Genomic DNA, 13,902 nt, shown 5'->3' with positions numbered 1-13,902 from the left:
TAAACTTACAAGAAAAAAGTTGTAAATTTACTAAATTAAACATCATAAATTGCAAAGATTTAAAGTAAGACATTTATGAGAAAAAAACTCGTAAATTTACGAGATTTATAGTTGTGAATTTATAAGAAAAAAAATGGATATTATCCATTTTTTTCGTGGTCGTGATACTCCCTTGAAAAGTCTCATAAATTTACAAGAAAAAAACCTTTATATTACGAGAATAAATTAGTATATTTATGACTTTAAAAGTCAGAGATAAATGTATGACTTTTCCTCATAAATTTACAAGAAAAAAATCGTAAATTTATGAGATAACAAATCATTAATTTACAAGATTAAAAGTCGTAAATTTAGGGGATTAAAAGTCGTACATTTACGAGATTTAAAGTAAAAAAATTTACGAGAAAAAAATTACTCGTAGCATTACTTTTTTTTGTGGCCCCAATACTTCGTTGTACTTTGCGGTACTTATGGATTAAGATTAGCAAAAAAAGAAAAAGAAAAAGCCACAAGCAGCAAATTTACCACAATTTATGTGAAAAATCTGATACTTAATTATAATTCAAACATTACCCAAGAAGTAGAAAAAAAAATTAAAAAATCCCTAGTTTCAGTAAATGTTCACATATGAAAAACAAAAGCTTTCATGTTACTAAGCCAGAAAACTGTGACAGCTTGACCTGATAATATGGATCCAAACTTCCAATCACTTTGCAGTCAGGCACCTGCAGAGCCGAGCAATGCAAACAGAAGCCATGTCGGCTGCAGGACCTGCATGGACACAGAACAGAGCCCACCTACCTGCACACATCTGTGTCTGCGCTCGCCCATCGCATTAAACAAGATCCGGGTTCAGTCGAAGCAGGCGGCGACTGCGAATACTGGAAACCCACCACGCCTGTTCTGTCAGGCCTGAGAGAGCAGGAACCTCCATCTGACTGGTTTACTTTCCACTAATCAGCACATTCTCCACTCAAACACAGAAAAAAAAAGGAAATGAAAGAGGAGGGTCTCTGGATGCCCTCCCCCTGTCTCGCTCAGCTGTGTCTCCTACAATCTTCAAATGTCTCCGTTTGTCATTTTCTATTCCCACAACCAGCTGTCTACTCAATCTGACCGCCAAACCGCCTCCCTCGCAGCTTGTGGTCATTTCTTCAGCTGTTGTGTGTTGATGTTGGCGGTTCAGAGGGTCGTGCGTGTTGCAGCTCTGCAAGGTCACTCGTTGTTTCTCTGTTTTCCTCCCTCTTTAGGACACATGGTGTTACTGGAGGATGACTCTCTGACATTTTCAGACATGAATAACAAGTCATTGACACTTTTTGAAGATAGTGCTTGAGAAAAAGAACATTTACAATAAATTTCCCTGTAATAATAGCTATCAGATTGAAAATGAAAAAGGGAGGAGATCTAGAAATAAATTTACAAATAATTTAATCACAAAAATATATAATTCCAAAGAAAATAATGAATGAATCAAAATGGTTTTGCAAACCTTGGCTATAAAGCTCAAGGTGCTTCACTGGAAAGAGGCTCGTGCCTCATTTTTTATTCACTCCCTGATGACTCACAGGTCTGCTCATTTATTTTGACTTAGAATATCTCCCTTTGTTTAATTTCTCAGCTCTCTGCTCTCGACTCCCTCACAGCAGAGGCCCAAATCGACCGACCGCCAGGCTATTAACAGCCATGCGACTTTCACAGCTTCTTGACTCGCTTTATAAGAAACGCAACCACGGGAAGGACATTAACGCAGGACCTCAATCAAGCCCTGGCAGGAGGTTTCTTTCCCTTTCTTTTTCTCAAGTCTCCCTCGCCCACAGAGGGCGCTGGTGCACAGCACACTGACAGATAGAAAACACCACAGATTGAAAGGCTCATCTGTCTTTATCAAAAGGAGGGAGGGAAACAAGTTGATGTAAAGCAGAGCACAATACTGATATGATACTGAAGGAAAAAGATAAAAGTGGAGAAAAGATACTTTTTCAGGAGCCCTGGGCATGACATTGAAACAAAAATTGTTCCCTCAGATTTAATATTTGGGGCTACAAGTAAGCAGTTGATTAGCATAATGTAGGCACAAGTTAGTATTTCATGAGCACAAATTACAATTTTATGCTTAATAAATAGCATTTTGTGCAAGATAACATTTTGTGTGCACAAAATTTTATTTTGTGCACACAAATTTCCATTTAGTCTGTATAAATTGACATTTTTTTGCGCACGAGTTAGCATTTTGTTGCCACAAATTATTATTTTGTGAGCATAAATGAGCATTTTATGCACACAAATGACCCTTTTGTGAACATTATATGTGCACAAATGAGCATTTTAGCTACACACATTAGCCTTTTGTGGTCACAAATAATATTTTGTGGGTATAAATTAGCATTTTGTGCACACATATTAGCATTTTGTGGTTATAGTTACCATTTTATGAATGCAAATTAGAATTTTCTGTAGACACATTAGCATTTTGTGGTCACAAGTTATCATATTATGAATGCAAATTAGCATTTTGTGTGCACAGATTAGCATCTCCTGTAAACAGCATTTTGTGCACATAAATTAGCATTTTGTCTGCACAAGTTAGCCATTTATACACACAAGTTGGCATTTTGTGGTCAAAAATATTATTTAGTGGGCATAAATTAGCCTTTTGAGCATTTTCTGTAAACAGCATTTTGTGCACACAAATGAGAATTTTGTTTGCACTTTTTAGCCTTTTATGAAAACAAATCAGCATTTTGTGGTCACAAATTAGCATTTGGTGGATATAAATTAGCATTTTGTACACACAAATTAGCATTTTGTGGTCACAAATTAGCATTTTGTGGTCACAAATTAGCTTTTGTGGTCACAAATTAGCATTTTATTAATTCAAATTAGCATATTGTGCGCACTAATTAGCATATTAGCTGCAAAATATAGCAATTAAGCGCACAAATTGGCATTTTGGGGTCACAAATTAATATTTTGTGGGCACAACTTATGTTATACCAAAAAAAATATTGGCCACAATTTAGTAGAAGGAATTGATTATACTAATGTGTGTCCACAAAATGCTAATTTATGCCAACAACATATTAAGTAAATGCTAATTTGTGGCCACAGAATACTAATTTGTGTGCAAAAAATTGTCATTTGTGGCTACAAATTTTTAATTTGAGTGAAGAATTCATTATTGTTTTTTTTAATGTCATGTCTGAGGCTTTATAGATTTCATTAAACGTGAGAAAAGTTCACTGCAGCTCAAACATGTTCAGGTTCTCAAAAAAAAAAAAAGGGTTTGATCAATTGATCTATTAGTGTTGTTGTCAGAAACGACCGTTTTGGCCCCAACAGCTCTTCATCTTTGTCCCATGAACAAAAAAGGAAAGTACATTTAGTCTAATTCAACTAATGTATATTATTGATTATAATAAAGAGTTGTTTTTTTTCCCTGAGCCATGCATCATTTACCAACTGGGGGATTTTAATGAGCTGAATCTGGGTGACTTCAGAAGTCTGAATGATTCAGGCAGTTCTGCCTTTATGAACGGTGCCTCATTCAGTAATAGCAGAATTTGTCTGATTTTAAGTTGTCATGGCAACAGTTTCCGTCTTTGGAAATAAGAAAGCTCAGTCCCTGCCATTAAACGATACACGTCGTTTCACGTGCACAGACGAACGCCAGCTCCGGTGTACGCGCCGCTCAAAGCAATTAGATCAGTTAGGACAAACAAATTTAAATGTAATGATGGTTTAGCAGTCACAGCTCCAGCCTTCCTGACAGCACCGTTATTAGCCTCTCCAGAAGGGGCATGCGCTAATTTCTCGTGTAATGAGCCTGCACGCCGAAAGAAAAAAAAAAAACTTCATATTCAAACAATAATACATGTAAAATTATGAATTCTTATTTTAATCAGCTTGATGCAAATGCAGCAAACCCCCTTTTTAACCTCAGACAAATGGCTTCAGAAATGCTCAATGTTCATTAATTACAGAGTTCTAACTGAGATGACGCTGTAAACCACCACAGGATATTACATCCTGTCACAGCATGAATGCAGTGCTATCATCATCTTCCTCAGGCACCTGACCAAAATCCACTGTGCTAACTTCTGAAAGAAATCAAAAACACACACTGGATAATGAGGCACTGCTTTTGGCTGAAAGGAATTGGTGAACGGCGAGCAATTACCAAACTGAGCTCCGTTGGGCGAGCTTGATCTCAGCAAGCATCAGCGCGTTACACTTTCATTTATGCAAATAAAGGACACAGTGCACAAAGGGTGCAAAGAATAAAGTCTCCTGAAAAATGCCTAAGTGGGCTTTAAAAATTGTGGGGACTGAGGCAGATTTCTGGTTTGCAGCCATGCAAACATGCACGTGCATGCCATATGAATCAATCAGTTAAGTCATCACTGCAATAAAGTCAAACGGCATGTGTGCACACATAATAACACATGAAATTAAGGAGCAAAAGGTGCAGAGTGCCTATAAAAGCTGCAGTGCAGCAGCATGAGCTCATCACTCTTCTATTTTACCCCTCCTCTTCCAACCCCCCCACCCCATCTCAGTCCTCCTCTTGCACACCATTACATAAGTTAATGCTGCACACATCCTCACAATTCTCCGGGCAGGCCCTTTAAAGAAGCTGCAAAAAGAATATGTCGTCAAAAGTGGAACGGCAGAAAAGATACAAGAGAAGGTCTGTGTTTCTTTTAGAACTGTCACAGTCTAGTGATCACGACAAGGAGAGCGCACAGAAAGCATATTCTGAGCACGCTGTAATCGCAAATATTATGAATATAAAGAGGAGAATATATAGAGGCACCATAGGAAATAAGCACTTTTTTTCAAGGTGCGGTTTGTCTTTGCATGGTGTGCATTTATTCTAATCAGACACCCTGAACATGAACGTGCTCTCTGGAGAGGGTGGCATTCTTCAGCATTAAAGTAAACAAACAAGCCTGCACAGATGATTAGCATTTCAAAAACTGTGAGGCTTAGGATGAGCTGTGAAGACGCTGCTGCAGAGGCAGCATTCCAAAACACATTCTCTTACTTTTGTCTCAACCTTGCAGCAACGAGAGGCAAACAGACAGTGAAAAATGTTGTTTATTTTCAAGCCTTTCACTTATGGCTGCAAGAAAAAGCATGCTAAATGGGGAAGGGGACTATTAAGGTGATAAAGCGTATGTATGTTTATATATATGTGTGTGTGTATAGAAACACGTTGAATTTTATACCATACAGTGTTGTATAAGGTTCTAATAATGTTCCGTTTGCATGATTTTGAAACAAAAATGTGAATGGATTAGCCTTTAATTATTGTTTACTTGCTTGTACACATGTTTATTTTTTTACTTGATTATCTTGCAAGAAATACAAGGAATCTGGAAAACTTCACCAGGACTGTTCAGTACCAAATCCTATCGCTCAAAATGATCCAGTATCAACTCTGAAGTGTATCGTCAACCTCAAATTATGATATGAATCAAATTGTAAATATATTTATTACACCCCTGCCAAGGACCAACTGGGTTCAAATCCTGTTTATGGGAAGGTTTCAGTGATCCTCATTTCTCGTCACTCTCATAGCCAACTGCTAAGATTAAAGGAAGTACATTCTGAAAGTCTACTAGAGGATATGAATGCAGCATTATGTACAATCAATATTACAACCATCAATGATCTCTGAGATGCTAGGCTATAACCTGAGTCTCAACACTACACACATATGAAGCAGTACCCTCCATGGAAACCAGACCTGGATACGATGACACAAAGAGAAATCAGCCAGTTATCAGACATGCAGAAAGATGTGATAAAGGAAAGGATATCCAAGAGCTACTATGTCTACCTGTCCATCCATAAGTCATTGAAAATTGCCAAACTCACAGTCTGAGCCTCCCATCTGTAAAAGAAAACCATACAAACAGACAGCAAGAGTATATACTGGATGTTCTCCACTGAACTATTGAAGGTGTACTCTCAATGCCAGTAAAGCAACAAGGAGATAAACCAATAAAGGCTGGGGACTGAGCAATAATGGAAGAACATATGAGAGAAAGAAACATCACACGACCACAGTTCTCAGTGGTCGTGTGAACAAATAAAGACCCTCCGAAACAAGAACCAGTAACCCTAACAGGTATGGAGAACTGGACATTGCCAGTTCCAGACATGATCTACTCCTGACGGCTGTGAAAATCGACTGTAGTACATGAGCTCCTTGCAGCATAAGGGAACAGGCTGCTTGTGAAATGGACCCAGTGTGGATAGTTCACTGAAGAACAAATAGTTCTTATCCTCAAGAACCACCAGAAAGGGAATGCCCCATCCAACATAACCTGCCCTGCCCATTATGGAAGTTCCTGTCAGACACAATAGCAGCTAAGATGAGGAGATACATGGATCAATACCAGAGCAGGATCGGAAAGAATTCCCTCAACCAGATCATCAACAAGACTACAGGATAGGGCAACTGTCGGCCACCTCCTATACATGGGTGAATTCAAGTTATATTCTAGAAGTGACCAACAGCAATGCTATCAGAATGTCATTTGGACAGGACAACACCAAAGAGACAGACGATGACAGAGCTGAGTGGTTTTTAGTAAACCAAGCTTGTAAAGCAGATGGTTAGAACATCTACAAGGACCTTGGAATTGAGCAAGGAAATGAGAACCATGAGATGTAACAAACAAAGCAGCAAATGTTAAATACACAAAGTACAGGAAGTCCTGAGAAGTCAACTAAACAGTAATAAACACCAATGCACTACGTTTCATCCGACACATCACTGGCATAATAATTTGGGTAAAAGATAAAGACCGCTGACACAAAGACAAGGAAGTTCCATGGAGAGTTTCATTCTAAACCCAGCAACCCGAGACTGATCACTGAGGAGAGGAAGGGATGTCAAGGCCTGGTTGGTAAGCACCAGGATCTACTGTCCAAGATGAAATAAAGATCCAGGAAGACATCAGGAAGATCCAGGTGATACTGTGCTTAGTGAATACCAAAGGAAGCAGGTAGCCAAAGAGGAAGAGAGGAAAGAACAGGAACCATCGTGGAAAGACAAACTCCTGCATGTGAGTACCACTGATAAATTGAAGCAATTGCTTCAACTAAAAAATCCTACAAACAGCTGGACAAATCTACCAGCCCAGATAGGATTTCAGGTGCAGGCCGAGCAAACATCTCTGAGACAATCAAGCAAATCATCAGGGTGTACAACGCTATGGTTGGCAAGGCTTACATGGAACGCCATCGCCAAGTGGCTGGTATGGTTTACAGAACATCTCTGCCGAGTGTGGCCCAAAGTTCCCAAGGTTGAGATAGGAAAAGCAGATTGGATTGACCAACTTTAGATCTTGCTGGACTTCCAGGTTCAGGCTGGCAAAAGGATAATTGCTAACTGAGCGGACAAAGTAGAGCTGGGTAAAATGAAGACTTGAAGCGATCTCAAGTGATAGCAAAACCAGGGAGAAGAAACACAAGAAGATCAAGAAATCCCAAAGGAAGAGATAAGAACTGGAGAAAATGTGGAAGGTGAAGACTGCTTGGTAATTTGCAAACCTGGGGCTATGACCACGAAACTAAAGAATCGCCCCAGTAAATTCTAGGAACAACATCTGAGATGTTTGTGCAAAACAGTGCAGTCCTAGGAACAGCTAAGATACTGTGCAGGACCTTCAAGCTCTCAGTCATCTGGTACAGGACCCTAACTTGCAAGGAATGAGACCTTCACAAGGTGAGGAGAAAACGTATTATATATACTCTACAAATGCAGAAATGATGAAAGGAGAAAACAAAAACTACTAATCTGAACACTAGAACTTCAATAACACAATCTTTAATTCAAAAAGGAGGAAATACTACAAAAATAATTGGTATTTTCTGTTTTGGCTAAGACAAGAACCTTCATCCTAGACACCTCTCAGCTTTTCCACAGAAAGGATTTCTCTTTTTTTTTGTTTTCCCCACCACTGTGTAACTGTGAGCTTGTGTTGGCAGTTCACTTTTCCATTACAGGACATCCACCTCAACTCACCCAAAACACAACAACAAAAGCCCTCCTCACTTGTTTAAGTAGCCGGAGTGCTGAAAGTAAAGTCCAGACAGATCAACATCTGCAGTTGTTCATTTATCTACTTAAATCAAATTAATCAAGTTCAGACTCACATTTAATGTTGCAAGAGTTGAGTTGCTTTACCTATAATGGAGCCTTTCAGAAAACGTTTAGCATCCTGGTCCAGTCGGAGTTTCCAAACCGCTCAGCCACATTGATATCCATACAGGAAGAGCAGCAGAACTTAAATAAATAATGTTCCTGTCATCACAGTCTTTGAGAGAGACCAAACCAGCCAGATCAAATGTACTCGGAGTCTATGGTGTCTCTACGAGAGGATTCACAATGGAGTCTTACTTACTACTGTGCATTTAACAAGATAATAATTCCACCGACTTTTGAGTTGTTTTTGGGTGGAAATCAACAAGTTGAAAAAATGCAACTCTGCAGTGTATTAAAGGTAATGTTTCTACAGTCCAGCCCCAATTTATTCATACTCCTAAAAAATATGGACTTTTTCAACCATCTACATTGTTTTTTCTTGATTATACACGACTCGTGTCTTATTGAAGGTCATAAAACAATGTACAAGAGATATCCTTGAAATAAATAGAATTTACATTTACATTTGTACAAAAAAAGACTTGCGGATGTTTGTCAAAGGCTAATGTGCATCTGTATAACACACCCTTTGTACAGACCTTATGAAGAGTCAGATAAGCCAACATCTTAAAAAACATGTTTAAGAAATTATTTGATTCAGAATTTTAGTCAATTTTTTAACTTAACAAAATAAAGACATTATCATTATTTTTGAAGTATTATAAAAGAATGAAAGAATAATTCTAGTAAACATTTCTCTCTAAAAAGAAAAAGGGTGTAAATACTAAGATTTGAGCTTGAAATAAAGTAGATAGGGCAGTGAGGATGTATTGTTTGAATTCCTGCTTTGCTTTATTTGGATGCTTCCTCATTGATGCAGGGGGTTTTCTTTGGATCTTTGACTTCATCTTAGAGTCAAAAATGAGGATTTTAAATTATTTTAAATTATCTCAATGGTTTAAATGTGAGTGAGTGTAGTTTTCTATCTGTGTGTTGCCCTATTCAAGGTGTACCGCGCTTTTGTCCAGTAGTAGCTCAGTAGAGTCCAGCAACCTCATGAACCTGAATAAGACGGTTTAGAAAATGGATGGATGGCTTCACACAGGTTTATATGTGGTGTTAAGTGAAAGACCCACTATGATGAAAACTTTTTGGCGTTTTTAACACATTCTTGAGGCAATTTTCTGATGATGGAGGAAATATATAAAGAATATGAAGATTAAAATTGTGTTTCTGACTATTTCTTTACACAAAGTATAGAAAATACAATGGGTGAGCCAAAAGTTCTCTGCTCTACTCCAATCTTAAGCCTACGCTTCTAGACAACTAGACCAGCTGGATAACTCTAATACAGCTCAACATTTTTGATGAAACAGTAATGTTAGATTGAAGTTTGAGAGGCTGTAAACAGATGAATGATAGGAAGTCTACGCCAACAGCCCCGCCCACAGCTCAGAAGCCAATTTCAAATAAACTACCACCGCTCTGCAGAAACTATGTTGTAGAAAACGACACAGGTTTTTAATAAAATAATTAAAAATAAAAAAAAAAAAACACTTTGAACGCTTAAACGTTTCACCACAAGAGTAGCGTTGTTCTGAAACCAGCGTCCAGTGTCCATTTGGGACCTGCAGCATTTGATAACTAAGGCTTTTGAGATGATTAAACTTAAATTCAGACTCAAAATCCAGAAATGAATCTTTTTATTCATTCTGCCGAGTGGAGTTAATATTTAGATCTTCATTCAAACTATGTCTGCAGAATATAGATTGAAAGAATGTATGCAAAAACAAATCATAAAGGAGACTAAATGAGCAGGCGAACTACTCCCATGATACCACAGTTGTGAGCTAACTATGGATTTAATAAGGACTAAAAAAAGACCCTTCTTACTTCTTACATAACGGTTACAAGCTTCTGCATTCAATTAAAAGAGATTTATTTATATTCTGTTGTGTTTTTGTGGCAAAGCAGAGATAAAGAAGTCAAATTAATTTAAAATCTCTGTAATCTTTGAGACAGCCACATTAACAAACACTGTCAAGACCTTCACCAAGTTCCGAGCTTCTTCCCTCTCCTTTCCTGCGGTGAATATTTCCATGGCGCAAGAAAGGAAACCATCATCCTTGAGCTTACAGACAGGGCCGTTATTTGATCAGCCACATGTCAGAAATATCTACACAAACTGTTGTGGTCAGTCTGAACACCAACCGCCGCCTTAGACCGCGGGCCTGTGCCATCCATGCAAATCTCCTACCTTATAGTTCGACTGGAAATGCAGTACTTCCACATCACATTCCACGCAGCACTGACATCACCAGAGGCATCGGGCATGCCCGAAAAAAACACACGCACATGGGGCTACGGGCAAGACTCAAAAACCTCCAAAAGGAGCAACTCCCTTTTCAAAGTTCCAGGAGAAGAACAGTCTGTACTCACTCGCCCCACAACCACAAATTACAGCCCAGATTCTCCATTTCTGATCCAGAGAGAGACTTTTTCCATGGCTGCAAAAGCTGCTCTGTCTGAGCCTTTTTCAGACTTCTCCCTGCCCTAGTTTGTGTTGGACTGGGAGCTTCTGCTCATGAAAGCTGTCTGTTGACCAAGTAAGGTAAAGAAAGTGAATGTAAAGCAGCAAAAAAAAAAAAAAAAAAAATCATTCCCTTCCTTAACTAAACCTCTCCACCCACAACTAACCACACACCAGCCCTCTTTCTCTCTTTTGTGGACACTCCTATTGTTCTGTTTTGATTGCCCCATGAAATCGTCCACTCATGACACACGCTCCCCTGTGGTGATGTGCATGTTTTGATGCATGCTTGTTTTCAGGTCTGTAAATATTATAAAAAAAAAAAAAAAAGGTGACAGAAAAAAAAAAAAAAAAAAAGATCTTGAGTTTTCAATCCAAGTATGTGCTAACAGGACCTCCGTCCAACAATCACAGTGCTCTCACTCAGAGGGTCATGCAGCAGGGAAGGTTAAATCCAGTTCAGCAGCTGGCAGAGGTTGTTTTGAGTTCCGAAACGGACCTTGCTTTAACAGATCAGTCTCAGGACACACTCTGTGTTTCACTGAAGCCAAAGCAATGTGCTGAGTAACGCCCAGTGACCAGCATTTTCCATTAACTCTGTGGTATGAGTGGCTTTGAGTCGTTCACCGTGTATGGAGAGAATTACACACGTCTCAAAAACAATTTGAAAGATTAGTTGGCAAAGAGTTAGAAAAAGGTCATGGGAAGAGCAAATATTAGGAATGAAATAGATGATAAACTCATACAAAAAATTACAGTATTTTACACACTGTAGGGCACACCGGATTACAAGGCGCACAGTCAAAGAATGGTACATTTTTTTACTTTTTTCATGTATAAAGAAGACTAAACTATAACGGTGCATTAAGCAAGATAAAAGAGTCACAAATAAGTCCATCAGATTTTATTAACGTTGTTCACAGTAACTCTAGAAGGTTAGCCATGTTAGCATGTTCACATTAACTGTACCTCTCAACTTTGTTTACAACACGTAAAAAAAAAACAGGCTGATACAGCTAAAACAAACCTAACTGTGACTATTCCAACTCCAAACCTTGTTTGTAACATGTAAAAAAAACATAGGCCAACACCGCTACAAATTAGCCACATTAGCATATTCACATTGACTGTAAATTACAACTTTGTTAACAACATGTTAAAAACAGACTGATACCGCTAAAACAAACATTACTGTCACTATGCTAACTCTAACTCCAAACCCGGTTAGCAACACATTAAACAAAAAAATAGGCTGACACTGGTACACGTTAGCTGCATTAGCATATTCACATTAACAGTAACTCCCAACTTTGTTTACAACATGTTAAAAAACGGACAGATATCGCTAAAAAACCTTACTGTGACTATGCTAACTCCCAACCTTGTATGTCACATGTAAAACAAAAAAAACAAAAATAGACCAACACTTCTACATGTTAGCGGCATTAGCATAGTCACATTAACTGTAACTCCCAGCTTTGTTTACAATACATTAAACATGACTGACACCGCTGAAACAAACGTTACTCTAACTATGCTAACTCCCAACCTTGTTAGTAGGCTAACACATAAAAATAAAACATAGGCCAACAGTGCAACACGTTAGCAGCATTAGCGTACTTATTAACGTACTTATTAACACCCAACCTTTTTTTGAGCTCGTAAAACAAAAAACAAAAAAATTGACATTTTGACAGAGTGCTGTGTACTTCTCAAAATCCCTTAAACATCAGTAATTAAAAACGTGATGAATTCATGTATAGGGCGCTATGGATTATAAGCTTAAATGTTGTGTTTTGAAAAAAATTGAGGCTTCCAATATAGTAAATAAGGTAAATGTTAAATACATTTATAGTGCTTTGCCTTCTTAGAAGGCCAAAAGCGCTGTACAGTCAGAGTCCCATTCACACACTGATGGCAGCAGCCCTGCCGAACACCGGCGTCAACTTATAACCATTGGGAGCAATGTGAGGTCCAGTATCTTCAAAGACACTTCAACGCATGGGTGGGCAGGGTGGGAAGCAAACCTGTGATCTTTAGATAGAGGTCAGAGGTTTTACCTCTGCACTATGGCTGTCCACAGTGAGAAAAATACAGTAATAAGTTTTGTCATGTGACAAAAAAGTATTATCCTATTTAATCTATTAATAATCCAAATGCATAATTGCAAAACTACAACTTGTGTCAGACATGGCGTGTTAAATTTTTGAAGACTCCTGAAGCCAACAGGATTAAGTGGAAATTCACAGTTGATATTTATGTTATTTTATAAGCATTAGTGCCACCACAAATTTAGATTTCAAACTACAGTAAAATTTTTCCACTGATGGTCAAAAATTAAAACTTTGGCTTTATGTTGCCACAAACTGAAAACAGTGATAATAAAATGTGTGCTTTTAAAACATGTAATTCATCTACCTTTAGAAAAATTCAAATCATGAGGACTCAGAAACATCAAAAGTGAAGCTACTTGTGAGTCATAGAATGACTCAAATACTGTATGTTTTGATACAAAAGACAGCAGTGCAAAATGCCTAAAATCCTTCTCCATTTCACATGTTTGTCGAAAATGTAATCTTTCAACTGTGATTAATTTGATCTATTAATGGAAATTAACAGCAGAATCATTAAGCACCAATACGCTAAATGCGGTTTAAAAAAAAAAGAAAAGAATTATATAAAAGCTGCAGTATTGAAAAAAAAGAGAGAATTAATAATATTATGGGTCTAATAAATAAAAGAGGAAATTGGCTGAAAAATGTATCTTAATTTTGACATACAAAACCTTAAAAAGGTTGTAAAAAGTCTGAAATTTACCTTCAAGAAATGTGTGTAGGAACCCTGATTTTAATGGATTCAATGTTGTAAAGTTTTATTAGATAAATTCTGTCATTATGGGATAAATCAAGTTTGATATAAAGTTGTTGACCTCTGAAAATTGAAATTTGTGAAAGTCCAAAATAAAATTCTCCAACTTTTCTAACATTCCTATTATCCCTGATTCAAATTTGACTTGAGGTCAAATGTTTGCACATTAGATTACTGCTTTAATTCTGATTTATTTCTTGGAGCTACATGGTTGCTAACTTGCTTTAGTCATCAAATGTCACTGAATATTTGTTTTAGTTTAAAAATATGTGGGACGCCGTTCGCCAGAGATCAAATATGACCTAGAGAGGGAAATTGTGCGCTGCCATCGGGATCAGCACAG

General features: G+C 37.8%; 1 protein-coding gene across 8 annotated transcripts in view; it reads right to left on the bottom strand.

Moving 5' to 3' along the window:
- The window catches only part of LOC112158990 (IQ motif and SEC7 domain-containing protein 1), a 112,538-nt gene that overhangs the window by 34,946 nt on the left and 63,690 nt on the right, over window positions 1–13,902 (bottom strand). The window contains exon 1 of one of the 8 annotated variants that reach the window (XM_036212792.1): window positions 10,419–10,976. The exons of 6 other annotated variants lie outside the window; for them this stretch is intronic. In XM_036212792.1, the coding sequence (XP_036068685.1) occupies window positions 10,419–10,495 (77 nt within the window). In that variant the 5' untranslated portion in view covers window positions 10,496–10,976. Of the gene's footprint in view, window positions 1–801; window positions 1,204–10,418; window positions 10,977–13,902 lie in introns of those variants that run through there. One more of the 8 variants, XM_036212793.1, reaches the window with a different exon arrangement.

The sequence above is a fragment of the Oryzias melastigma genome, linkage group LG7 (genome assembly GCF_002922805.2).
Source record: "Oryzias melastigma strain HK-1 linkage group LG7, ASM292280v2, whole genome shotgun sequence".
Classification (NCBI taxonomy): Eukaryota; Metazoa; Chordata; class Actinopteri; order Beloniformes; family Adrianichthyidae; genus Oryzias; species Oryzias melastigma.
The sequence above is the reverse complement of the archived record's forward strand: the minus strand, read 5'-3'. Positions and strand labels throughout refer to the sequence as shown.